The sequence below is a fragment of the Arachis hypogaea genome, chromosome 14 (assembly GCF_003086295.3).
Source record: "Arachis hypogaea cultivar Tifrunner chromosome 14, arahy.Tifrunner.gnm2.J5K5, whole genome shotgun sequence".
Classification (NCBI taxonomy): Eukaryota; Viridiplantae; Streptophyta; class Magnoliopsida; order Fabales; family Fabaceae; genus Arachis; species Arachis hypogaea.
The window spans coordinates 136,264,919-136,291,774 of NC_092049.1; the positions used below are offsets into that span (position 1 = coordinate 136,264,919).

The following is a 26,856-nucleotide window of genomic DNA, read 5'->3' on the forward strand; positions in this document are numbered from 1 at the left end:
ATCTAATATTTTATCAAGTTCCACCCCTATTTACAATGCTGAGAACTTGATTTAGTACGTCTACTTATTTCTTAGGACCACACAGCCCCACAAAATAAATGTCAACTTTGGTAGATAATTAATTAATAATGTAGCTAGCATTGAGAAGGGTTATTGGAACCATGCGTATTGTGGTATTGCCTATATATATTTCAATGATATAAGTGCATGAAAGGCAGAAAAAATATGAGCGAAAGAGCTCAAAGTGGTTAAAGAATCCTTGTCGCAGGAGAGATGACATTGGATAGTATATATGACATATATAACTAGGTAGAAATTCAAATGCAGTTAATTTTATATAAAGTTGATAGTTAAGAATCGTTATATGATAATTTAGTCAAACTTGTTAAATTATTTAATAACGCTCAACTATATTAATTTCACATGAAATTAACTGTACTTGAGTTTTCGTCGTATAACTAATGTCATTCTTCTGCGACAAGGTATCTTACAACCACTTCATAACAATATATGTATTTTAATTTTTGGAGGTGCCACAAGTATCAAAATTGTGTCTTACAGATCATTATTCATCAAAAGCGTACATGGTTAGAAGCTGAGAGCTAAGTATATTTGTCAACTATTTAAATATATTTATTTTTCACCTTATTAAAGGTTTTGCATGAGATAGCATGCATTCCGTATAAAATTTGAGGATTGCGTTAAGGTTAAACGTTATATTACGTATTCTTTGAAATAAAGTGCATGCAATAATTAAAGTATTAAACTCATTTTCCTCTCTCTATTTCTAAAATTTTACAGACTCTGTTTTATTACACTCATTCGCTCAATATTCTTATGCAAACAGATTACAAACCTCTCCTAAGGAAAAGTCAATTTCACATGAATATATAAATAGAGAGAGTCACAATGATTTTTAATAACCAAATCTCATAAGAAAAAATGTTCATGTAACTACTAAAAAGTATATTAATCGATCAATAAGCAGCATTATCCAATCAATATGATAACAAGTTCTTTTTTGCATCAGCATCATGCCAAAAAAAAAGGTTGCAAGATAAAATAAAAAATTCCTAGCGTGTATCCTAATTCCTAGATGAAGTGACCAAGTATAATAATAAGCGACTTTTCCTACTTATAGGTCTTTGTTATATATTGACTGAAAACAAATGTACATAACTAACTTATTAAATCATCAATTCATATAAATCGTCAGAGAACAGTTTTTAATTATTAGTTTCATATAGAGACAATTGGATGCATTTAAATTCCCACCTATTTTGAATAAGAATCCATCAATAACCGAGGAATTCTTAAACCAATGTGTCACTTGAGAATCATTTTGGTACATTCTTATTAACTTAAACCAAGAATCCATCTGTTACAGAAGAATTCCTAAACCAGTGAACCTCTTGAGAGGCCGACATTAGTCTCAAGTAGAATGAGTTTTTAACACATCAATACTCTTTTCGTTTCAAAATAACTGTCGCCTTCACTTTTTGGGTTCATTGAGAATAAACGTCTATTCGTTTTAGTTTCAACTAGTTCGTGTGTGTTATAGAGACAAAAGCAAGTGGCAGGCAACAAATAAAAAAATCTCAATTAGAATTGTAGTACTGGTTGATTCTTGTTATACACATTGTTTTGGCTTAAAATTTTCTGGTGATAACAATGAATTAATTAAAGTTTGAAGCCTTTCTGAACCGGGGCCAGGTCTAAGAGTAGTAGTATTACCAACTACAGAACAGGGATCAGTCCCATTCTCCCTGCTTCCTATGCACCACCCTCCAGGAACAGCCCTTTCAGCACCAACTTTGGACAATAGTTCCTTATCGATTTTGTCCAACAAAACCGAATCGTTTCTGGGGAACTTCCTGGCAAAAGGGGCATTGCTGCCAACTATCTTTTCGTAATCAGCTGGCATGAGGTAGAGAGGGTGTTGCTTAGGAGGATTGTCCCAAGAAATGAAATGTAGGTCACTGTTAACAGTTGAGTTCCTGAACTCTTTGGCATTGCATATGAGAGTGTGGAAGTATCCTTCAGGGGAAGATACGAAATTCGTGTAGTACATGAGGAGGGTCCGAGGTAGGGTGTCCCATCCCCATATCATGTAATCGACAAACGATCTTGACAGCACCATCCACGCGGAACCTGAAAGAAAGAGACAGGGAGGTAATCAAAATATGAATATGCTGTCAAGGTCAGACACAAAGCCTAAAACATTGTTTCAAATTTGAGGGTTGTGTAGTTGGAAAAAAAAAAGTTTATCAAGGCTAAATGCTATGTGTTTTTGAAACAAAGTGCAATTATTTCCGAGTAGAAGACCTAATAAATATATTACAATATCAAAGGTATATATAATCAAGCAGCATGCAATCCACATGCTAAGTTCTTTCCTGCATTATGCTGGCAAGTAAAACATGTTGCAAAATAAACTAAGTGACGGCAAAATCTAAAGCAGCTTTGTGCCTTGTGTATATCCAAAAATAGAAGACCAGAGTAGTTGATCCAGTCCAAATGAGGAAGCCTGGAAAATTTTTTTTAGGTCATCATTCATCAAGATGCCTAAAAAATAAACACTTAAATGATCACAGAATTTAAGATGACTAATTTCTATCATATCACTCCAAACTAGATAGATAAATTCAAATTTGAGACTCTAATCATGGAGCTTGACCCTAGCAGCTTACGAATTGGTCCATCTTTCTAAATCCCCTTCATGGTGAAATAACCAGTAGCTTTCAGGAAGGTGCAATCTTTAATTGCAATAAGGTAAGATGTCAAGGCATGATTTGATGTTCTAATCACTCTCACTTAGATCAAATAATTCAACTAACTGATTAATTTGTTTTAACTTTCAGTGCAAATCAAAGTAGCTAACAGGTCACGATAACCTTCATTCAAAAGATATTAAGGTTCCACAAGCAGTATTACCAGATAGTCAGATACTGTATTTGAAGCAGTTTTTCAAATTCCTTAAGATAGAAAGTAAACTGGGAAAAGCTCATGCTAAAAATCAGAATATACAATGCCCTGTGACTACAAATCTTTCCAAACTAGTCATTAGAAGTGTAAAGTCTTCATAAAATAATAGCTTTGGGTTACTTTCTTAATTTTTCATTTCCATTGAAAAGCAAATTTATTTCAGAAACAATTCAGCTGAGGAGGTATAGCATCTATAAAAGACATAGCAGTTTTAAAAATTACAACTTCACAAACAAAAGTCCCACTCTACTCATAAGAAATTCAAAAGCTGATATGATTAGCGGTATTCAGAATGCAGGTAACATTATAGAACCCAAACTGAATGACAATGCTATCAAAACAAATATTTGAATTGATTCTTAATTAAGCATAATAACTGAAGAGGAATGCTAGGGGGCCAGCAACATTTGGGATTTATAGCCATCAAATAGCCATCAATGAGGCTTTTAATGGTGTGAGATTAATGTGAGATTTCATCCAATGGCTCACTCTTCTTTGATGGTTACATGCTGGCCAGAATTTGATAAAATTGCTGGCCTCCTAGACTTTTCCATAACTGAATTTCATCGTGATGTTAAAAAAGATTGCATTGTTGGCACAAAGAGAGTCCAGATTCCAGACCAAGCTAAAACCTATTCCTTGTCAAAATAACTTTCAAAGAGCTGTCATTTTTATTGAGTTAACAAAATCCTCAAAGTGGCACAGGATTAGCTAACCATAAACATCCTAAGATAAGCTAGAATGAAGAACTCAAAAGAAAGAAACCCAAAAGCAGTACAAAAAGAAGGAATCGATTGGCACCTGTGAAAAGCTTGAATTGTGTTGGCCTACTCCTCTTCTGAGTAATCCAGAAAAGATCTTTTTTCTGTGCCAGGTACAATCCTGGATCGACCATTAGTGGCCTTGCACGATACTGACTACACAACATAATAACACACGCCACAAAATCCAGTTGATAAGGAAAACAAACAAAAGAACAACAGCAAACGACATGGTATAGTTCACTTACTCTTTCCACCCCAGGTCACCAGTATGATCGACGAAACTAACATTGCGAGACAAGGTTGAGAACACGTGAAGGATATCTAGCCAACCAAAACCCACAAACAAATCATCCGTCACCAACTAAAACAAGTATGAAACCACTCGAATACCAACATCAATATCAAGAAATGATTCCTTGTACTCTTTTTTTCTTCTTTGCCACCTATCGAATTCATGAGCCAGACTAGTGAAACAGCTCAATGTCAAAGAAAATGTGAATACAAACAACCCAACTCGATCAATTCCATGTTATAATTTCCAATTATTATCACTTTCACCACAAATTATACAAATTACTGAATACTAAATCCCAAATTGGCCCCCAAACTTATTCTAAATGACCATTTTAGTCCATGGTATTTGTTTATTAGATGTTAGTCCCTAAACTTTCAAATGACACATCAATCCTTAAACTTGCAAAGATGACATTTTAGTCTGCACTCCCAAACCATCAAAACTTATAAGGACAAATATGTTGAACTCATTAAAGGAATCACTAAAACATTCCTAAGTGCTTTGATATATACTCCTACACTTGCATTTGCATCCAGTACATTATTGAACGAATAAATGAATCAGAAAAGTGGCGGGAAAGTAACGAACCATCTTGAGTAACGAGTGGATAATCCGACGCGCTGAGGTTGATGAACCAATCCCAATCGCTCCACTCTCTAAGCGCAATTGCCGCCGCGTGGAGCGTGTTCGCCACCATCGTTGGCCCACGGTACGTGATGAGGTTGGCCTTTGAAATCAACCTCACATTCCCAAACCTCATGAACAGCGCGTGTCCAAACACGTACCTCTTTAACTCCCCGCGCTCCGTTTCGGAAGCCTCGCGGTCAAGGTGGAGAATGTAGCGGTTGCGCGGGTGGTAGAGCGCGAGGAGAGTGCGCGTGAGCGCGTGTGCGTCGCCTTTGGAGCCAGAGATGAGGTATGCGAGACGCGGAGGAACGGAATCGGAGAGCGGTGGAATGGGGAGAGCGTGGAGCTTGGATTCGACGAAGAGGGAGCGCGTGATGGAGACGGTTATTGATGTCGGAAGAAGGTAGGAAGAGAGAATGGGAGAGGTTAGTGTTGTTGCGGCGAAGAGGACGAGGGTGAGAAGGAAGAGAAGCGTGGCAATGCCGAGTCTGAAAACGACGATGCGTCTTCGTTGTTGCCGTGGTGACGGTGGCTGTGCCAGGTGGTGCTTTGGTTTCTTCATTTTCTCTGTTCTTCTGTTTTGCGTTTTCAGAATCTGACACTGTAATAATAATAATAATTGGTAATAATAGTTTGATGCTTGTTTTAAGAGCAATGGACGTGATGGGAATGTTTTGACTTTTGAGTTTGGAAGATTGCGTTATTTGTGTAAGGGTTTAGTTATTTAATTAATACAAGAAAGATCTTCTTATACTTGAATTAAAAAGTTTTGGATTCAAATCTTAAAAATAAGAAAGGATATTTATATTTATAGAAAGGCATACTTTTAAAAATTATAAATATTAAATTCATTTTGATAAACATATCTAGAATAATAATTGACTAGTTTTAAAGCTTTTTTAGCCTTTATTTCTGTAATTATTAAGTGATTAATTTTGATACTGTGATGTGAAACTGAGAGAATATTAAGTTGTTAATATTATCACATAATTATATATATAAGATTTCACAATATTATAACAATGTATGGTTGTATAACTATATAAAATTTCTCCCTTTGGATAAAATTAAATCCAATAATATTTTCTGTAAATTATTTTACATAGAATAATGTACTAAATGTTAATTATGAAGACAAATACCTTTAGACAGTCATTCAATTACCTACATATCTATATATGTATAAGTACATTAGCTGTGACGGATAATTTATTATTTAATGTTAAGGAAATAATTAAATAATATCTAGCTAAAAATATTCTATTAAAAATTTTATATACCTATAAAAAACATGTTATATATTTAAAAAAATTTATTAATATGATTATATATATATATATAAATAATAAAATGATTATTTAAATATTTTTTAAGCTAACAACATTTCAGAATCTTATTTATAAATCAACCAAGCATGCTTTATTTCCTTCTTGCTTTTTTTTTCTCATTTCTCTTTTTCTTTTTTCCTTCTCTCAATACGAATACGAGGATAATATAATAATATTATATATATTTTAATCATTTCTTTTTTATTTAATTCTTTTTAATCCAAATTTAAGAAGTGGGGTGAAAATTGAATTACAAATCAATTCTTTCTAAAATTTAATTCAATTCCATCTCATTAAAATTTTCAAACATACTCTAATTAAGTGCAAATTCTGAATCTAAGCCGCATTCGCAATAGCCATCAAAAGGTTCAAGAGGACCGATCATATAAATGTTAGTATAATCAAGAAATTCATTTGCCTATGACAGCAAATCTCTCTTAAGTCTGTAGACTAAGAAAATCATTAACAAAAATAGAATTTTCTGACCACAGCAATCACCTTAAAAAAATATAAGCATGAGCAAACAACTCAGAATATATGCTTAATTCTGTAGTATTTTTTTCTCATTTTTTTCTCTATTTCACATTCTGCAAAACATTTTTAAGTAGCATTCAGAAAATGCAGGATGAAAAGAGTAAGACATCCACAACTCAAACCACCACATATTAGAGCCTCTAAATGGATAAACAATTCTAATTATTGAGATAAAGATTCACATCAATTGTATTCCCCATTTAAAAAAGCACAATAATTTGTTCTTTGCACACAACCATATCACATAACCATTGCATTACACATTAATTAGGAAAAGATTAACATATAGCAGGCCCAAGTCAACTAAGAATCTAAGATATACTGTACAAAGTCAAAAATTGTCTCAGATTCAGAATCTACAGAGTGATAGTGAATAATGCAAAGTATATAGTTCATTCACAGTCACAGTTAAAAAGAACAACAATTAGGAATACTGAAATTCAACATCGAAAGGAGGTAGATTTCGTTTGAAGTAGAACCTCTAACACTAAAAATCACATAAATTCTCAATCTTTTTTTGAGCTTACGGTGTCAGAAGACAACGCGAAACTGCGGCGCGTTGAATTCAACGGCGGGGAGGGACTCTATTCCTACAGTATTTTCACTACAGTATCGACGACGGTACTCGAAAAACCTAGTAGATTAGCGATAGCGAAGAACAAAAACACAGACCGAACTGAAAGTGTAGTGCGACGTAATAAGGGTAGTAGCTGACATGAGGACATCAAAGAAAAGATTTCTAGCAGAGCCAATTGTGATGATGCTGAGTGTAGGAGAAAACTCTAGCAGAGACTTTCTTCTTCAAAAGAATGGTTAAAAAGAAAGGAAGAATTTTGAAAAACTAAAAATATGAAGGGGTAAATGTTTTAGTTTTAGTTCTTTCAAAAAAAAATGGGTTCTATTCGTAAATATTTTTACTATGGTTAATGATACTCCTGCACAAAAGTAGAAGTAAGCAATTCGATACCGTTATAACATATTTTTTATATTTAAATAGTTAACTTTTTTAACAAAATTAAATAAACGATTAATCTCTCCCACAAATCTATAAACCTTTTATTTTTTCTAACATTTTTAATTTAAATTTAAAAATTAGTATTCATACGAGTACATAAAAAATTTTGGTCAAAATTTTTAAATTTTTATATATACAAACCTTATACTTTGGTCAAAATTTTTTAATTTTTTATGTATTCTTTTAAATATTACTTTTTTTAATTTTTATGTATTCTTTTAAAAGGAGTATTAATTTTTTATCTAATATTTCTAAATTTTTTAATTTTTTATGCATTCTCTTGAGTATTAATTTTTAAATTTAAATTATATATATTTTAAATTTCGTTTATTGCATGGTCATTTATCATATTGAGAATGTCAAAAAAATAAAAAATTTATAAGTTTTTAAAAGTGATTAACTATTTAGGATCATGTAATTTTACAATATTGGAAAATAGAAAATATATAAAAATAAAATAAGAGGAGTAGTTATTAATGACTTAAACTAGGTCTGATAAATTGCAACAATATCAATTTATAATTAATTTTTTTAATTAAATTTATATTATATTTATATTTTACTTGTAAATTTATTTAATTTGATTTAAATAATAATAAACTGTATCGTTTTTTATTTTATAAATCGATCTAAATCATACCATAAATATTATTTTAAGCATAATTTTTTTTAAGTAATACATATATCTCACCATCAGAGTCGAGCTCTTTTTTTAGTCCATCTTTCAGTAAGTTGCTGTCCACTTCTTTCTCTCATTTTGAAGCTATCCATTTCAGTCTTTACACGTTGCAAATGGGGTATAATGATCATTCTAACCCGAGCTACATGACAAACTAATACCTGGCACTTAGTCGTACTTAGGGCTGAAAGTGAGTCAAGCTAGCTCATGAGCCAGCTCGAGTTCGACTCGTTAACAGCTCGATAAGCTAAGCTCGTGAACTGGTGAGCCAAGTTTGAGACTGAAATTGAGCTCATAAATTAAATGAGCCAAACTTGAGCTTGGATAAGCTCAGTTCATTAGCTCGTGAGCTGGCTCGATTATATATATATATTATAACAATCTTAATTATTTAATATTTATATTTATTTTTTACATATAATTTTAATATAGGACATAAATAAAAAATTTATAATTTATTGATAGATAAACAATATATAAAATTGATCTTTTGAAATATTTTTAAAAATATATAAGTTATAATTTATTGATATAAAATTATAGATTATGTATTTATGTTTCTCTTATTTGAGTCAGCTCGTGAGCTCGAGCCAACTCGTGAGCTTTTGGTGAGCCGAGTTTGAGCTTAAGAAATAAGCTCGATTGTTAATGAGTCGAGCCGTGAGCCAAGCTCAATTTTCATGAGCCGAACTTGAATTTGGTCTAGCTCGGCTCAACTCGACTCACTTCCAGCCCTAGTATTCGTACCTGAAGCACTGAAATACCATTTTCATGCTTGCCTCACCTAAAACGTTTCCTATAAAATAACATGTTATATATTTAGAAAAATTTAATAATAATAATAATAATAATAATAATAATAATAATAAAATGATTATTTAAATATTTTTTAAGCTAAGAACATTTCAGAATTTTATTTATAAATCCACCAACCATGCTTTATTTCCTTCTTGTTTTTTTCACTTTCTTAATTTATGAGTAAAGTGTACTCAAATGTTTTTTTATAAGATTTAACATTGTTCTTAACCACTTTTTTAAAATTATATTCAAATATTTTAAAAGTGAATCAATTTAATTCCGTCAAAAACTTATTAACAATGGCGGTACATATATAGTGAATTTAAAATGTAAGTAGAAAACTATGAAATATAAGAAAAATTTCCAAAAGTAAGAAAATATATTATATATATATATATATAGAAAAACAATAAAAGCTCTGAGGTTATTATGATATTTTTCCCACTTTCTATATATTTCAATCATGTTCTTGTATCTATGTAAAATGGCATTCCCTTTTTTACTAAATTAAAGAAAAATTTAGGATTTAAAAAGATATTTAATCTTTTGATAATATTTTTTTAGATAATCAAAGGTAAGATAACACATTAAATCACTTTTAATATATGTAAAACACAAGTAATTAGAAAATAAAATATTAATTCAGCACATCATTATATCTATTTCTCTCTTTTTTTTAAAAGATATTTTTAAATTTAATATACTAAAATAATTTGTTATAGATTTAAATTCTATTTAAAAATATATTATTACTGTTAGTCAATAAATTATTTTATATAATAAATAAAATTTAAATTTTTGATATTTATTTAATAAACTAATTATTAATTCAACTCAAATTGATTAATATCTATTCCTCCTAAATTTCGATCTATACACCTAATAAAATTTTGTTTCCCTTTGTTTATTACTTGCAACGCACCTAATACCCTTTTAGATTTAATTATGGTTTGCCGGAGGTTGCTTGAATCTGAAATATGGCATCATTAATAATGCAAATATATTCACACCATTCAGATTTCGGAACAGATATCATATATAGTATAATTAATAGCTTGTGTGTAATTTCCTAACATACCAAACAGGCAGGTTATTTTTAAATTGGTTGTAAGAGTTAAAGATTTAATTACTAAAAATAAAAATAAAAATTTTATTTAAGAATTATTTTCTTAAAATATTATAGACAAAATTTTATCCGTTAAAATTTAGCAGAATAAAAATAAATTATAATAAAATTTGAACAATTCTAAATAAAATAATATAATTTTAGGTTATAAAATTGACTATTTATTTTATTATTTGTTTCTGAAATTTTACACTAATTAAATGCAGCAAAAAAAAGTTGTAAATTAATCTATAGAAATTGAATTTACCTCACAAAATTAAGTTATTTATCTAAAAAGTTTTTTATATGGTCGACTTCCAGTATTTGTTCAGATTTACCATCGCATTCTATTTATATATATCGCCACTATGCTCCTACTGTCATGAAGCAACAGAAACAATCACTCATTGTTTGATCTATTGCTCTGAAATTAAAGAAGTATAATCTCAGAGTTACCTTCATGACTGTCTTCCCCCTCAGAGTTCTAACGATTTTTGGATATGGTGGACTGCATCAACATAGATACTTAATCTGTTAGTTGAAGAATGCTGACTGGCGTAATCCTCACTTGCTTGCCATTATTTGCTGGAATTGCTGGAAAGTTCGCAATCAGTTAATTTTTGAAGGTATTACTTCAATGTTATCTGTCATTCTAGCAAATTCTGTCAAGTTGTTCTGTAAAATTCAAAGAACTTTCAATTTAGATCATCATCTCCGTGAGGCAAACTCTTAGTGTTTTATTCAATTTGACTTATTATTTTTTTTTTTTAAATTTTTTTTTTCATTTTTCGATCATCGTTAGATGAATGCTTTTAATGTATTATTTTAAGAAATCTCCATCTTTTATTATGCTATCCTACTTTTAAACATCTTTATTTTTTTTTTCAATAATTAATAAAATATAATCTACTATTTTTAGGAAAAAAAATATCAAGCTGTCCATGCAGATAATATTTCTTTTTTGAAGTATCAATCATGCTCCAAAGGGAGAGATTTCATGTGTTCATGTTTAATATAGAGTAAATTTAAATTAGTATAAAGAATTTTAAAATAAATATTTTAGTTTTAACAAATTTACTTTTAAAAAAAATTATTTTTGATAATTTCTTTCGTCAAATAAATCGATTTTTCTGTTGTTTTTAATTAAATTTGTATTAAACGTATGAGACAAATAAATTATTAAAAAATTTATTATAAGACAATTAAATTTTATAAAGTATTATTATAAAATAAATTAGTTTTTTTTTTAAATGACAAAATGACCAACTAGTCTGATGAGAATAATTTTTGAAGGCTTTTAAAAAACAAAAATTTATAAAGACTAAATTGTTGAATCTGAATTTTTTTAAAAATCAATTTTAAGTGTTTATTCATTTTGATATGTATTGGATCTTTAGTTAGTGTTATCAAATTTTTTATTGTTTCAATATATATGAATGGGTTTCTTTTTTCATATTTAAGTTATGAAAAACATTAGAGAAATAGCAGAATTTATTTTTTTTGTTAGCAATTAACTATCAATGTTAAAAATATGGATTAAAAATATATTATTGAATTACTAAATTAAAAAAATAAAGTAATAACTAATTAAAAATAATAACAAAAAAAATAAATTTTATTGGTAGTCCTAAACATTTCTCTTAAGTTATTTGTGTATCCTTTAATTTCTAATGGTTCTCTTTAATTTCCTATTTAATTAAATATTTATGTGGTTATATAGTAGACGACAATAATATATGTTTCACAATATATAATAGACTTTCCTATATATTTTCAATGCACTTTTTTATTTTTAATATTGGATTAATAATAGTGTTTTTTTAAATTGTAATCTAATGTGGTATTTTTTTAAAATGTGGGATGATTTAATGTACGGAGTATAAATCGGACCGTCCAATTTTTAAAAAGTACAGAAATCAGACCGTTCGATTTTTAGGTACACAAATCGGACCACTGATTTGTGTACTCTAAACTTTTAAAATTTTTTAAACACAAATAGAAAGTTACTATTTGTATATCTTCTATGGTTTTAAAAAATACCAAAAATTACCACGCTAAGGACAGTCATTCTATTTCTATATCCAAATTTTTTAGCCTTTCCAATGCAATATCGCATTCATAATATTGTTCAAATTCATCATCGTTTTTAACTTCCAGAACAATTTTATGACGATAAAAGAAATCACATACTTGTTTCCAAATACAAGATTTATAAATGAAAAAACAAACTAACTTATTTGGAAAAAACAACATGCATGCATGCATCATCAACTAGCTGATACCTTTGTTAAGCTATAACAACTCATTATTGTAATTAACAAGTCAAATAATAAAAATTTCCATCCTAATTATTCTTAATTTGTTTCTTTTCATACTAAATATACCAATAATAACAACTCATTATTATTGTAATTAATTAACAACTCCCCCATTATATTCAATTGCAATAAATATATAATCCATGAATCCACAATTTCTTGATGATGATAAACCCAAATTAAACAATCATCAATCAATCACCAATCTCAAAACTTTTTTTTTTTTTTTATAGTTTTGAGTGTTGTGTAATCAATGGAATTCTTCCAAAATGCCAAAGTTGTGCGCCTAAAGAGCTACCATGACAAGTACTTAATGGCAAACGGTGATGGAGAGACCATTTATCAAGACCTCCAAGGATGTTATGACAATGCCAAATGGACGGTCGAGATTTTGAATCATGATGATAACAACTTGATCCGATTGAAGAGTTTTTTTGGGAATTATTTAACAGCCACCAATATCCCATTCCTATTAGGATCTGCCGGCAAGAAAGTCATGCAACAACCACTTCCTTCAAATTTGTTGAATTCTTCATCATTTGAATGGGAACCCATAAGAGATGGGATGCTGGTATATATGATATATGATATTTTGGACAACATTTTTTATTGTATCTTATGATTATTAATTAATGTCAAACAAGTATGGAGAAATTAAACAATAATGTATGTTGTATTCTTTTGTAGGTGAAACTCAAGACACGTGACGGCGGCGGATTCTTGCGAGCCAACGATTTCCGGCTACGGCCGTGGAAGAACTCGGTCACACACGACAACCCTCATAGAACTGCAACAGCAAATTGGATTCTTTGGGACGTGGAAATTGTGGAGTCAAGAGAACAAGAATCCGATGATAAACCAATTGAGGTTCGCTTCCTACTTACATAATATATAATGGTGGAAACTCAGGTGGTTATTCTCATGAAGTTATTTTCGCGCGTGTAAAGATTTTTTTTTATTAAAAATTATTAAATAACGATTTAATCAAATATATTAAATTATTTAATAATTTTTATTATTCTCTTTATACGAAGTCAACTTTGTACGAATAATTACCTATAATTATTATTACAATCTTGTTAAAGAGTGTTTTAGAACATAGGTTTATCAAAGATATAAAGTTGGAAGCTCTTTCTTGAAAAAAGAAACACAAAAGTTTCAAGATTTTAATAACATCATCAAATGCAAAAAAATGTTACAAATGCTTTTTCTTTTATATCTTTATTGAGTATTAACATTCGTTAATAAACTTCCAAATTCCTTACTAAAATTATGAAAACCCTAATATGCATGGCATAATTCACTGGGGTTTATAATTTAAAGACAAGAGAAAATAATCAAAATATAAGTAGTCAATGAAAATTAAGAGGCAAGAACTTATTGAGTGCATAATAAAATTGAGTTATTACTTGTTAGTGTGTGTATATATTTTAACAATATTATTTTTTTTTCTATGCAGCACAGAGAATTAGATAAAAATAGATCACCAGAAAAAAGATGGAAGAATTATATTTTATGACCAGAAAAAACAAGGTAACAATCATATACACTCTGAAAAATTCATCGGACAAAGAAATATTCAGGAAAAAGTGTTAGAATTTGAGGAGATGCTAAAGAAAAGAAAAGGAACGCAGGAACATAGTTTTGGGTTTCTTTTAGGTTTTAAATTACTCTCTTAATTTTTATAGTATTATTAATTTATATATATTTTTTAATTGGGTCTCTAAATCATTTAAATTTTATAATTAGATTTCTATGGTGATAATTATCGCCTAGCTTGAAAGAACTTAATATAAAAACACAATGGAGGAGCCTATTGTGATCCTCTAAATGTGGAAGTAGTAATGGTATCTTCATTTGGAAATAAAATATTCTACTAACTCAAATATTTTTGTTAAGGTAGGAATATAATTATAAATTTTAAAATTATTTAGAGATTCAATTAAAAAAATATATAAAAATTTAATTATAAATTTAATAAAATTATAAAAATTAATAAAATAATTATTTTTTTAATTGGATTTGGATGTTTTGACCACATAAGAAGACACAACCATGAGGCTTGTATTTTGGGCTTAGTTTTCCATCTTGGTATATACATGGGCTTCGTTATATATGCTCTTTTGTTGAGTAATGTAAAATATAAGTTAACGACCAAAAACTAATGTAAATTCACTAAATTGTAATGTACATGATTCAGAAAAAAATAATGTAATTAATAGGAAAATTAGTGTATATTGTCTTCCTTGGTCATTTTATTTCATTTTTGAGGTGATCTTGCTTGTTGATTTGTTAATATTACGATCTTTTGATGAAGAACTACTTCAATATTTTAATGTAAGGAAATTTATGAATGGCAAGCGTGGACTTCACTTATGTAAAACTTACACACCACAACGTTAATTAGAAAATTCATAAGAAATTTCTCTGAAAGACAATATAATCCAACCAATTGCGTCAATCCAACATTGAGAGGGTAGCATTCATTAATATCATCATCAAGATGTAATGATGTATCATTAATTAACTCTTAAAAAAAGGTTAATCCTTATCAAGTAGCAATCATAATAAAATCCTTGTCAGATAACACTACCACTTTAATTTTCTATAAAGTGAAGATGAACGAACATATACTAATTTAAATTGTTAACAAAGAATCTATGTTCGTCTACCTTAATTATAGTAGTTAGACCACTAATGGTTTACATATGTACCTACTAATGTTTTGATCTGACAAAATTTAACTGAGCCACATACACATGCTTAATTTAATGTTATGTCTCTGAAACACACCACCTAATTTTGGAAGAGAATGGAAGTCTTCTTCTATTTGTATGGTCTGTTAATACTTAACTGTTGTTTTGATCTTTTTATACGTTTATGAATTGATATATTTATTCTTTAGAATATGTGTTATAATAATTTTTGAAAATGATATAATTAAACATATACACAAAATATTTAAATTATTAATAAATTCAATGCATTATTCTCTTCAACACTCTTTTGCATTAAAATATACCCAAACGTCATTCCTACTAGACAACTAACAAAAAGTTTCTTAATCAATGTATTAACAAAAGTTAAAAAGAAGCAAGGGAAGTGTTTCTTATTTTAGGTTTAATAAAGGAATTTAGATTATCAATAGCATAATGTGTCAAATTCCCTCAAAAATATTTTTCTGGAAAATCAATCAAATAAAAAAGTTTTAATTAAACTTTTTCTTGTTGATGTTGAGTCCTCTTGAAAAATAATCTGGCATGAAAAACTGAAAATAAACTAAGACCTTCTTCTTGAATAATAATTTTGTCAGCTACCTCTTTTTAATTATATTACGTGTACATTAAAATTAGTTACCAAAATTAATTATTAATATAAAATATATATATTGAAATATAAATATATATTAAAAATAAATTAAATTATATATGTATTTATACATAAATACATTATTTATTAATTTTAGCAACTAATTTTAATGTACGAATGACATTTTCGAGCTCCTCCATCACCGTTTTGAACTTTGAATTGCTTTGCTTTTGAAAAAATTTACTATTGCAGTAACTAATAGTACTAACCACTTTAGTTTTTAATCATTGTGGGAAATTATTGTCCCCACTTTTCATTTAGCCAGAACTTTTTTTTTTTTGGAATTAAAAAACTCAACACACTAGGTGCAACAAATAGAAATCAAGAGCCAGAACTTAATTTTAAAACTAATCCACTTGTATTATTTTTAGCTAATTTATTTCATTATATAGTGTATATAGACATTTTCAAATATATTAGGTGTGGAAGATGGACACATAACTTGGATCAAAGTCTTGTGTTCTCGATGTTCTTAATTCAATGTTTGCTCATCAGCCAATCGTATTGTTTGAATTGTACAATCTTATTTGAATCCAACTATAAATAGCCTAGTGGACAATTCATAATCCTGAAGTAGTCACTGAATTGAATTAAATTACGAATATTCGTTGAATAATTTACAAGTTATTTTTTTTTATTAAAAAATTCCAGGTCAATAAAAGGGATAAGTCCTTTTTTTTTCCTTCGAGGTATTGTATGCAACACGAGGGAAAACAAACTTGACCAAAGATTCTGCATCAGTTTGGTTTGGAGTATAATGGAGATTTAAAAAAAAAAAAAAAGAAATATCATGGACCAATTTCTTATAAAGTCTTTTTATAAAATTAATTCATAGAAATTTTATACCATTTTTATACTAAAATTAAATTAAATACAGTATTATACTTGAATCTGTAAATCAAATTCAGGGGAATGTCCAATTTAATTTTGGGTGTTCCCATTGCCCAATATCCAAGAATATAGTTATATCTCATAGTCATCATGTTAAATTAACAACTACAAAATGAAATATGATCAAGAATAAATTTATCACTACTTGACAAATTTTTTTAATGTTATATATACTGTCTTTTTGTACAGCATTCTTGTGCACAATCTCTTTACAATATTAAGAGTAAAGTATTATTTTTGTCCCAAACGTTTCAATCGTCCTATTTAAGTCTTTAACGTTTCAAAATTGATTTAATGTTGTCCTGCCGTTAGAGATCCGTTAACAGAATTGACGGTAGGACAAAATTGAAACAATTTTAAAATGTTAGGGACTTAAATATGACGAAAACGTTGGAGACAAAAATGATACATAAAAATAATTTTTAATTCAATTTTGTCTTTCAATAATATCAATTTTTTACTGTATATAGTATTCAATTATTTTTAAATTACATCTAAGTAAATTACACTTAATCACATTATTTTTATTTTAAATAAAATTACTTTTTTATAATTTTAAAGAATTTTGATACATTAGAGACAAAAGATATAATTTATATTTTATTGTATATATATTATTTTTTTCTTTTTCGCAAGTTTATATACTAATCATTCTACAAATATTTCATGATAACTAAAAATTTTTAAGAGTAAAATTATAAAAAAATTAATTTATTTAGAATGAAAGTAATATGATTAAGTGTAATTTACTTAGATGTGATTAAAAAATAATTGAATACTGTGTATAGTAAAAAATTGATATTATTGAAGGATAAAATTAACATTTATTTCTATGTATCGTTTTTGTCCCCAACGTTTTCGTCCTATTTAAGTCCCTAACGTTTGAAAATCGTCTCAATTTTGTCCTACCGTCAATCCTGTTAATGGATCTCTAACGGTAGGACAACATTGAGTTAATTTTAAAACGTTAGGGACTTAAATAGGACGAATGAAACGTTAGGGACAACTTTAAAACTTACCCAAACATTGGGAATAAAAATGATACTTTACTCTAATATTAAAAGTAACTATAGTGCAACCAAGTCCGCATTTTTTTTTGGCACAATTTTTTTATAATATTAAAATAATTATAGTGCAATTAAGTCGATTTTTCTTTTTCTTCTTCTTTCTTTTTCTTTGTTATTATTGTTGTTGTCGTCATTTTTTTTTCATTATTTTCTTCTTTTATATATATGTTCAGAAAATTATAATACAAAAATGTTGATTTATAGTACAACAATTTTGATACGCAACTCAACAAAAATTTTAGTGCACGACACATAAATTTTTAAAAGATTACATGTTCAAAATATTAGCATCCAATTAATAAAATACATATAATACAAAAATTTTAGTGCACAATATAAAAAAATGTTTATACACAACACAAAATTTTTTATGCACAGCACATAAATTTTTAAATGACCACATATCCAAAACATTGATTTATTCAATCAACAAAATATATTCACAGCAAAATATTTTATGTTATATATAAAAATTTCAATGTTATATCAATAAATTTTTATACTATCTAAAATTTCTATGCTAAAAAGATGTAAAGAAAAAAAAATATATATATATATATATATGTGTATTTTTTATTAGACTTATATCAATTTAGTTAAACTTAATTACAAAAATATTTGTACATATAGTATCACCATAATATTATAACATCTATTGCACTGTAACTTGGAAAACATAAACAAGATGGATAAAGTATAAAGTACGACTTTCCAAAATTAAATCTTTAAGATTCTGTTAATAGTAGCGGTGACAAAACGGGCCAAACCCGCCATATCAAACTGCCAAAAAAGGTAGACTAGGACGAAATTTTGAATCCGCTAATTTTTGAAAATTCGCCAAACCCGCACCCCCAAACTGGCGGACTTTCGTAGAGAGGGGCAGATTGGGCCGCGGCTGATAATCTTTTCTTAAGGATATTTTGAACTTTTATTCATTCATAAATATCACATTATAGGATTAGGGTTTCTCTTTACACCATTTTCACACGAACAACACACGTAAAGCTAGAGCTTCCCTCCTCTTGCTCTCTTCAATCTTCTAGCCTGCGAGTCGGCTACCTTCCCTCTCTTTCTTGCAGTCATAGGTAGCAACGCAGCGCTGCAGAGCCACAGTAGCATATAAAGCACCGGCGACATACTCAGCGACATTCCCTCTCTCCCCTTCACATATCTCTCTCTCCCTCTCGGATTGAAGTCGCCCGGAGCCCAGAATGCACCGGAATCACTGTGGCAATGATGACTCGGTTCTCTGTCTCGTAGGCCACCAACGTCATTGCCTCTCTCTCTCTCTCTCTCTCTCTGTCTCTCTCTCTCTCTCTCTCTCTCTCTCTCTCTCTCTCCCCAAGTGACAACCGCGAAGCCAAAGGCTCTCTCTCTCAGTCTAGCAAGCATCAATGACGACGATTCCCCTCCGTCCAGGACGCTCAGCAGCCAACCTCCCCCTCCGTCCAATTGTCTCTCTCCTTCGTCGTCAACATGTACCAGCAACCTCTGTGTCTCAGCTCAGCCATCAATCATGACCCAGCCGCGACAACGCTCCCCCAGCTGGCCAACCCCTCACTCAAGCAATTTTTTTAGATTTATCCGGTTGAAGCTTTTTTTTATCTTTTATTGTTAAAATGTTACTAAACTAGTTCTGTTGTGAAACGTTTGATTTCATTATAGGTGCTAATTTGTCTCTAATTTTTTGCTTATCCCTAATTCTTTTGATTCCATTATAATTCATTGTTTTTTATTTTGTTTATCCTCTAAATTTTTTTGATATTGGATACTGGATTGTGTTATATTTAATATAAATTATTTAAAAAAAAAAGAGAGAGAGAAGGTAGGCCAGCCTGCCAACCCGCCACTTCGTCTTTTGATAAGGCGAAGTAGCAAGTTCGGTCCATATAATTTTGGCGAGCTTTGACGGAGCGAAACTAAGGACCACTAGTTTAGAATTTTGGGTTATTTATTAGAGTGAACACCCAACCCGGTCCCTGTCCTTTTTCTCGATGGACATCACGGACCTTGTCCAAAAAAAAGGGACATATCGGTCCCTGTCCCATACTTTTGTGAGACTTTCCGGTCCTTCCGTCATCTTTCCTGACCAAAACAGACGAAACTTGCCTACGTGTCAGTTAACGTTGCTGAGTTGGAGGTTAATAGTCTGTTAAGTTCCACGTGGCTATTAGAAAATGGACAAGGTTCGATTTGTCCCCCTTTGGTGACCTAAAACTACGTCGTTTTAGTGGTCTGAGACGTTGCTATTAGGAAATGGTAAGGGGTCATTCTGTCCCATTCTAGAAACCAAAAACGACTTCATTTTTAGTCTTCACTGAAACACAATGGTTTGAAAGTGATTCGACGCTGCTAATCTCTCACTCTTCTCCCAACCCAAATACAAACCCTAGGAGACCATGATTGGTAATGGAGAGCGTTGTTCATCATCAAACCCACGAAGCAGAGACGATTCAGGCTGGGGCCTAAATTCTGGTGGGAGTGCTGGAGCTCCAAGGAAGAAGAAATAGGTTGCCCCAATTTGTTATTGTGGTTCTCATGCAATATTGTTCATGTCAGGGACGGTGAAGAATCCAGACAGATTATTCTTTTGCTGCCCAAAATTCAAGGTAGTTTTTGAGGGTTTAGCTAATTTTTTGTTTTCAATTTCTATTCCACAGATGATAACAAATGTTAAACTTTTTTGTAGACTGGAAAATGGCATTGCAACTTCTTTGCATGGCTAGATGATTATGTATCTTCATGTGGTGAGGATGCTAACAAGGCTGTCTCATTTGGGGCATCAAAGCAGAAACAGAATCGATTGGAAGGCCATGGTTATGTGGTGGATAACAAAGTTAATGAGTTGGAGGAAAGATTAATTGGTTTGGAGGATCAGTTAGATTACTGCAAACTGAAAATGGGTGAAAGTAGATGTATTAGGTATGGGTTTAATTTGTTAGCATTTCTGGGTGGGGTTGTAATTGCAAGCTTGTTTAGAACAAGTGTGTAGGAATTTGATAGCTGAATTTTGTTATTTCACTGAGTTGAGTTGTGAACATCACTTTTGATGATGAATGAAGCAGGAATTATTGTGTTGAATTTGTAAAATTTGAACCATGGCCTGTGATAAATATGTTAAATCTCATCCCTATATTGATAGATAATGGCATATATGTCATGACATAAATTTAACAAAGGGGGACAAATTGATCCCTGTCCATTTTCTAATAGCAACGTCTCAGACCACTAAAACGACGTAGTTTTAGGTCACCAAAAGGGGACAAATCGACCCCTGTTCATTTCCTAATAGCCACGTGGAACTTAACAGACTATTAACCTCCAACTCAGCAACGTTAACTGACACGTAGGCAAATTTCGTCTGTTTTGGTCAGGGGAGATGACGGAAGGATCGGGAAGTCTCATAAAAGTATGGGACAGGGACCGATATGTCCCTTTTTTTTGGACAAGGTCCGTGATGTCCATCAAGAAAAAGGACAGGGACCGGGTTGGGTGTTCACTCTTATTTATTATTAACTTCATGTTCCAAATCCTATTCTTAAAACTTATATGCAATAAGTTTTATGGCAAGTTTTTATTTGTAAGAAAGAGAAATGTTAAAAGATTATTGAAATTTAATTTTTTTTAGTTTAATAATTTAACAATATATTTTATTTCATAATTTTAAATATTAATGACTAAAAATAATAAATTTTGATGATTCTTTAGTATTTTTTTTAAGAAAATAGAATTTAGTTTTGATGTCTAATCAATATAAAATAGTTTTACATATATATTTAATTATGTAAATAATCACATAAATAATCATATAAAAAATAAATATAATTGCATAACTATATAAAATATTTTTCAAATGCATCAAAATTAAATTCAACAAAATAAACACCGAAAGATTAAATTAAGTGCTAATTTTCTAAAGGTTTAATTATTTTGTAGGTCCCTATAGTTTTATCGAATTTTCAATTAGGTTTCTATACTTTTTTTCTTTTCAATTGGGTCCTTATACATTTTTTTTTTCAATTTAGTCCCTGTTAACGTTAAATGTCAAAAAATTATTAGTGAATTGTGAAATTACTTGTATACCCTTAGGGACCCAATTGAAAAGAAAAAAAAATATAGAGGCCTAATTAAAAATTCGGTGAAACTATAAATATTCAATAAAAGATATTCCTATAATCCTTATTCAATGATTCTACAACATGAAAGATATTCCTATAATCCCTTTTATTTTGTCACTATCATTTTTTTATTTATTTATATACAAATTGTACCAAAAATATATTTTTTTTTTACTTTTAAAATATCTTATTTTAAGAACATATAAAAAAAATAACGGATAAAATAAAACAAAAATAATAATAATAAGTATATATAAAATTCAATTTTCATTGTTCAAGTATTCATTATGTCGTAGTATTTTCTTCATCATATGAAGTTAATTGACCAGCAATTTACTCATTCAAAATGGGAATAGAAACAGTAGGATAGAAATGTAATGCTTCCTTCTTTAAGAATGTATGTTTGAAGGCCAAATTAAGTTGGGAAAGGTAGTTAAGGAACAGAAAGATCATATCAACTGAGAAGAGAGAAATGAAAGAACAAAAGCCTTGATTATGAGGAAGCTGCAACAAATCTCTACAGGATTTAGAGTGCTGATCTAAACATTTGAACATATAGCAAAAATTCTATACAAACAATTTCAATTCTTTTGTTCATATATCAATGGTATTGGTAACTCAAGGTAACATTAAATAAAAACAAATCAGCAAAGTTGAGTTAAACTAACGTAACAGAGAAACTCTTTCACTTATCATGAATAATAATAAGATTTTAGCAATAAGAATGACTAAACCATTTAAATGCCTTAGCTTCAAGCTTATTTGGCACTGTTACAAATGCGAGGAGATCAGCACCCGAATCTGCTAAAATTTGAACTCTTCTCCGATGAAAATCTTTGAGACATTTCAAGGTTATAGCGTCATCATAATCCCCACTGTTAGGAACAAAATATGAAAATATTGCTGAGATTAATTACCATGAAAATATAACAAACTTCAATATTTGTAATATGCAGAAAAAGCTCAAAACTATATATAATATATGTAAGCAAAATTGAAATATAAATTCATTTTGCACAACCTCACAACTGTCTGATACGTGAGTATCTTTTTTATCTTTTTTTAGTGAATTTGCATTTAATTTGTTGAGTTTAATCAAGAATTAATTATCTTGTAGCCACTATGAATGCTACTTTGAGTCTTGTGCAATTCTGTTTATTTTAGGTAGCATTCGGTTGGATTTGATGAAGCTTCTGCAGAAAAAGAGAAGAAGGTTATATAGAGCAGGAATGATTTAGAGGATGGAGAGGAAGCTTGCACAAATGGAATCAGCACAAGAATTAAGGGAGATGATCAGCGAGAAGCGACGCGTGCGCGTACCTGACGCGTACGCGTGACATGCCAAGAAGACCATCGACGCGTACGCGTGACACGCGCCAAGTGCAGAAAACGCTGATTATTTAATTAATTCTAATTTAAACTTTATTTTTTATTTTAAAATATGAAAAGATATTATTTTAGTTTTAGAAAATATATTTTAAATTAATTAGGATTAGATATAAAAGAGAAAAGAAACTTCTCTTCTGGGGGAATTCGATTCGAACATTATTCCACTTTTTATTCCACCTCAGCCCAATTTACACTTTACCAGAATCCTTATTTTCTCTCTGAACTATGAGCAACTAAACCTCCACTGTTAAAGGTTAGGAGCTCTGTCTATTGTATGGATTGATTCTATTGTTTTTCTATTTTAATTCATGCACTGATTTATAATTTAAGAATTGTTTTCGTTCTTTATCTTATGAATTTGGGTGGAACGGAAGTATGACTCTCTTTCTAATTGAGTTCTTGTATAACTTGGAAAAGCTCTTTACTTGAACAACAGTTTGAAAACAATTTCTCCTAAATTCTAATTATCTGGACTTAACAGGATACGTGACATATAATCTTCTTATATTTGGATAATTAGAATTTTTGTGGCATAATAACTAGAATTAAACTTCACCCCCTAATTGAAATTAATTGACCAAGGAATTGGCAATTGATGAAAGTTAGAGGAGACTAGAAATGTCTAAGAAATTAGGGTTTAGTCACATATAGTTTGTCATGAATTAAATCTTGCATGATTAAAATAAATTAATAAGAAAAGTTAATCCAAAAAATAGATAACTCTGAAACCTTAACTGTTTCTCCATACATATTTCACAACCTGTTTACTGCTTGCTTTATTAAATTTCTGAATTATTGTTTAATGCTTTTGAATACCAAAAAACTCTTTTCTGTTTGTCTAACTAAGTAAATTAATCAACCATTGTTGCTTAATCCATCAATCCTCATGGGATCGACCCTCACTCACCTGAGATATTATTTGGTACGACCCGGTGCACTTGCCGGTTAGTTTGTGGTTATAAATTCCGCACCACTGTCCCCTTTCAAAAACCAAGAGATTAAAATGGGACGCCAAGATGAAGAAGCAAAGTTGGAATATCATCATATCTAGAATATCATTAACTATGTTGATCAATTAACTAGCTACACAAAAGACAAGAAAATATAACAAACACCACAAGTAAACAGCAATTATAACTAATTCCTAAATACTTGATATTAGTCATTTGAAGATCTCACCTGTTCTCTAAACCATAAGCCAAATAAGCTCCATAGCTCCCCACTGAACCTGAGATTTGAATAAGGCATTTCTTGAAGATTCTACCATTAGCATCGATATCCGAAGAGCAGAGCAGCAAGGCGAGGTGCGGTCAGACGAGGTGTGGTGCGGCGTGGCAATCTATGACGAGGGAAGCGACACACCACCAGCGTGGAGCAGAGCAGTGCAGCACAAACCAAGGACAACGGACGACGACGGCACCAACGAACGGAGGAGAAATGCCACTGACTTCAGAGAAGTAGTGCTGAGTTCTTCACTTTTGGGACAAAATGTTAAGAGCTAGTTTTGGTAGTATTTTAAAAAAATGGGGGTGGATTTAATTAGCAATTCTAATCTAATTAAGAGAATATTCTATTTTTGAATGAAATATTCTGTTATCTCAAACAGTTTTGTTATGATAGAGACTAAATTAAAAAAAATTTAATATTTAAAATTTAATTAAAAAAATATAAAGACCTAATTAAAAATTTAATAAAATTATAGGAATTTGCAGAATAATTAAACATTTTTTAAAAGTTAAAACTCATACAAAGATCCACTAATCAGGAAAAGACAAAGAAAGAGAAAAGAATATCAGTAATAACATATTAAACTTCTATCACAATTTACAATAGAATAATACAATCCTCACGATTCCAATGTGCTAATAAACATATTATGTAGATCTAAGATTGAGAGAAAAAATAAGAGGAAAAAACACATAGACCTTAGTCAAATGATCTTACAGGTGGGGTCCTCATGTTATCAACAATTTTGTAGCCAACATACCACATTCCACTTGTCCAATTACAGCAATATAACTAATCTTATAAGGCTCAAAGGGGTGATGATGCACAGGACCATAACCTCATAATATATTATCAACAGTGTCACGTTAGCATGATAGTGACTCGGAAAGTAACAACACAAATACCCTAAAGTTGGTACCACTTGGATTCTTCCTCAGAGAGAATTTCTTACGAAAAACACCAAATCCAAGTTCAACTTGGAACCTTTTTTCCCACCTCTCTTCTCCCAAGATAAAAGTTTGAACCCCACTTTTTAATTTCCGTTGTATATTCCAGAATCCCTCCAAAATGTCCATTTTTCACATCAAGCCGCATACACACTCAATGTTATTTTAATTTCATTTTTATTACCAAACGTCATGTATATGTTTGGGAAAAAGATAATGTTTGGTTCACATTAGTCTTATCCTTTTTTTTAAAAAATGGATATTATCAAAATAAGAATAATATTATTATTTAGTGAATTATAATTAAGATACTACTATAAAATTTTAAATAAACATTATATTGATTATTATTTAAGGATTATTGTACATGTTACTTTTTTGAAAACGTTAATATTAATAATCAGGAATGTTGCGGTTAGGGGTAAATATCCAAGAAGACAGAAAGTATCATCACTTTAACTGTAAAAATATAACACCTTGCCTATATCATTAATGAAATATCGAATAATTTTAAAAATTATAACTTTAATTCAATATGAACAAAAATAGTCAAATATATTTATCATTTATAAAAGATACAATATATGGTAAACGAATCAAATTAAAGTAATTATACAATGCAATTAATATATCACTAATTACAATAATATAATAAAGAGTAAAGTATCATTTTTGTCTCTAACGTTTAGGATAAATCTTATTTGTATCCCTAACGTTTAAATCGTTCTATTTGTATCCCTAACGTTTGTAAAAGTGATTCAATGTTATCCGCCGTCAATTACACATCATGAGTGCTTTAGTTTGAGTTTTAAAAATCTAAAATCTCTTTTTGAAGTTAGAATATAAGTGTCTGAGATAGAATCGATGATCTACTCCGAAAAATAGCTCATCAACTGTTGAAATTAATTCCTACAACATTTACATAATTCATTTTTCTAAGGACATAATTGAATTTAAACACAAATAGTGGGTATAATATTAAAATCGAACACATTCAAGTAAGACCTAATTGAGAATGAATACATCCACGTAAGAATAATTAAAAAATATAATCTGATTTGTTAGTATAATTGATAGTAGGATAACATTGAATCACTTTTATAAACGTTAAGGATACAAATAGGACGATTTAAATGTTAGGGACACAAATAAGACTTACCCAAACATTAGGGAAAAAAACGATACTTTACTCTATAATAAATTTAATTTTAATGCATTACGGTATGAATAATTTTACACATATATTTATTTATAAATAAATATAATTAAATTATTATATAACTTATAATAACAAAAATATTATTTATATATTAAAATCAATTATTATGTAATTATATATAAATATATGTATTATTAATTTATTTTTAATATATATTTAATATTTTAATATATATTTTTTA

At 29.7% G+C, this 26,856-nt stretch overlaps 2 protein-coding genes across 3 annotated transcripts; one reads left to right on the forward strand and one right to left on the reverse strand.

Annotated features, from left to right (window-relative positions):
* Positions 1-1,574: 1,574 nt before the first annotated feature.
* LOC112744432 (beta-glucuronosyltransferase GlcAT14A) lies at positions 1,575-5,371 on the reverse strand. The gene is made up of 4 exons (XM_025794052.3): positions 4,633-5,371; positions 3,995-4,070; positions 3,787-3,902; positions 1,575-2,151 (listed from the first exon to the last, which is right to left on the reverse strand). Exons 1-4 carry the CDS (start codon positions 5,231-5,233, stop codon positions 1,631-1,633), a joined length of 1,314 nt encoding a protein of 437 aa, XP_025649837.1. The 5' UTR covers positions 5,234-5,371; the 3' UTR covers positions 1,575-1,630.
* A 7,289-nt stretch (positions 5,372-12,660) lies between these two features.
* Positions 12,661-23,178, forward strand: LOC112740673 (uncharacterized). Of its 2 annotated transcripts, XM_072215490.1 has the most exons (4): positions 12,661-13,019; positions 13,136-13,315; positions 13,908-13,981; positions 23,058-23,178. In XM_072215490.1, exons 1-3 carry the CDS (start codon positions 12,702-12,704, stop codon positions 13,965-13,967), a joined length of 558 nt encoding a protein of 185 aa, XP_072071591.1. In that variant the 5' UTR covers positions 12,661-12,701; the 3' UTR covers positions 13,968-13,981; positions 23,058-23,178. The 2 variants fall into 2 exon arrangements, with proteins under 2 accessions (XP_072071591.1, XP_025645059.1); XM_025789274.3 differs by lacking the exon at positions 23,058-23,178 and having other exon boundaries at positions 12,666-13,019; positions 13,908-14,802.
* The last annotated feature ends 3,678 nt before the right edge of the window (positions 23,179-26,856 follow it).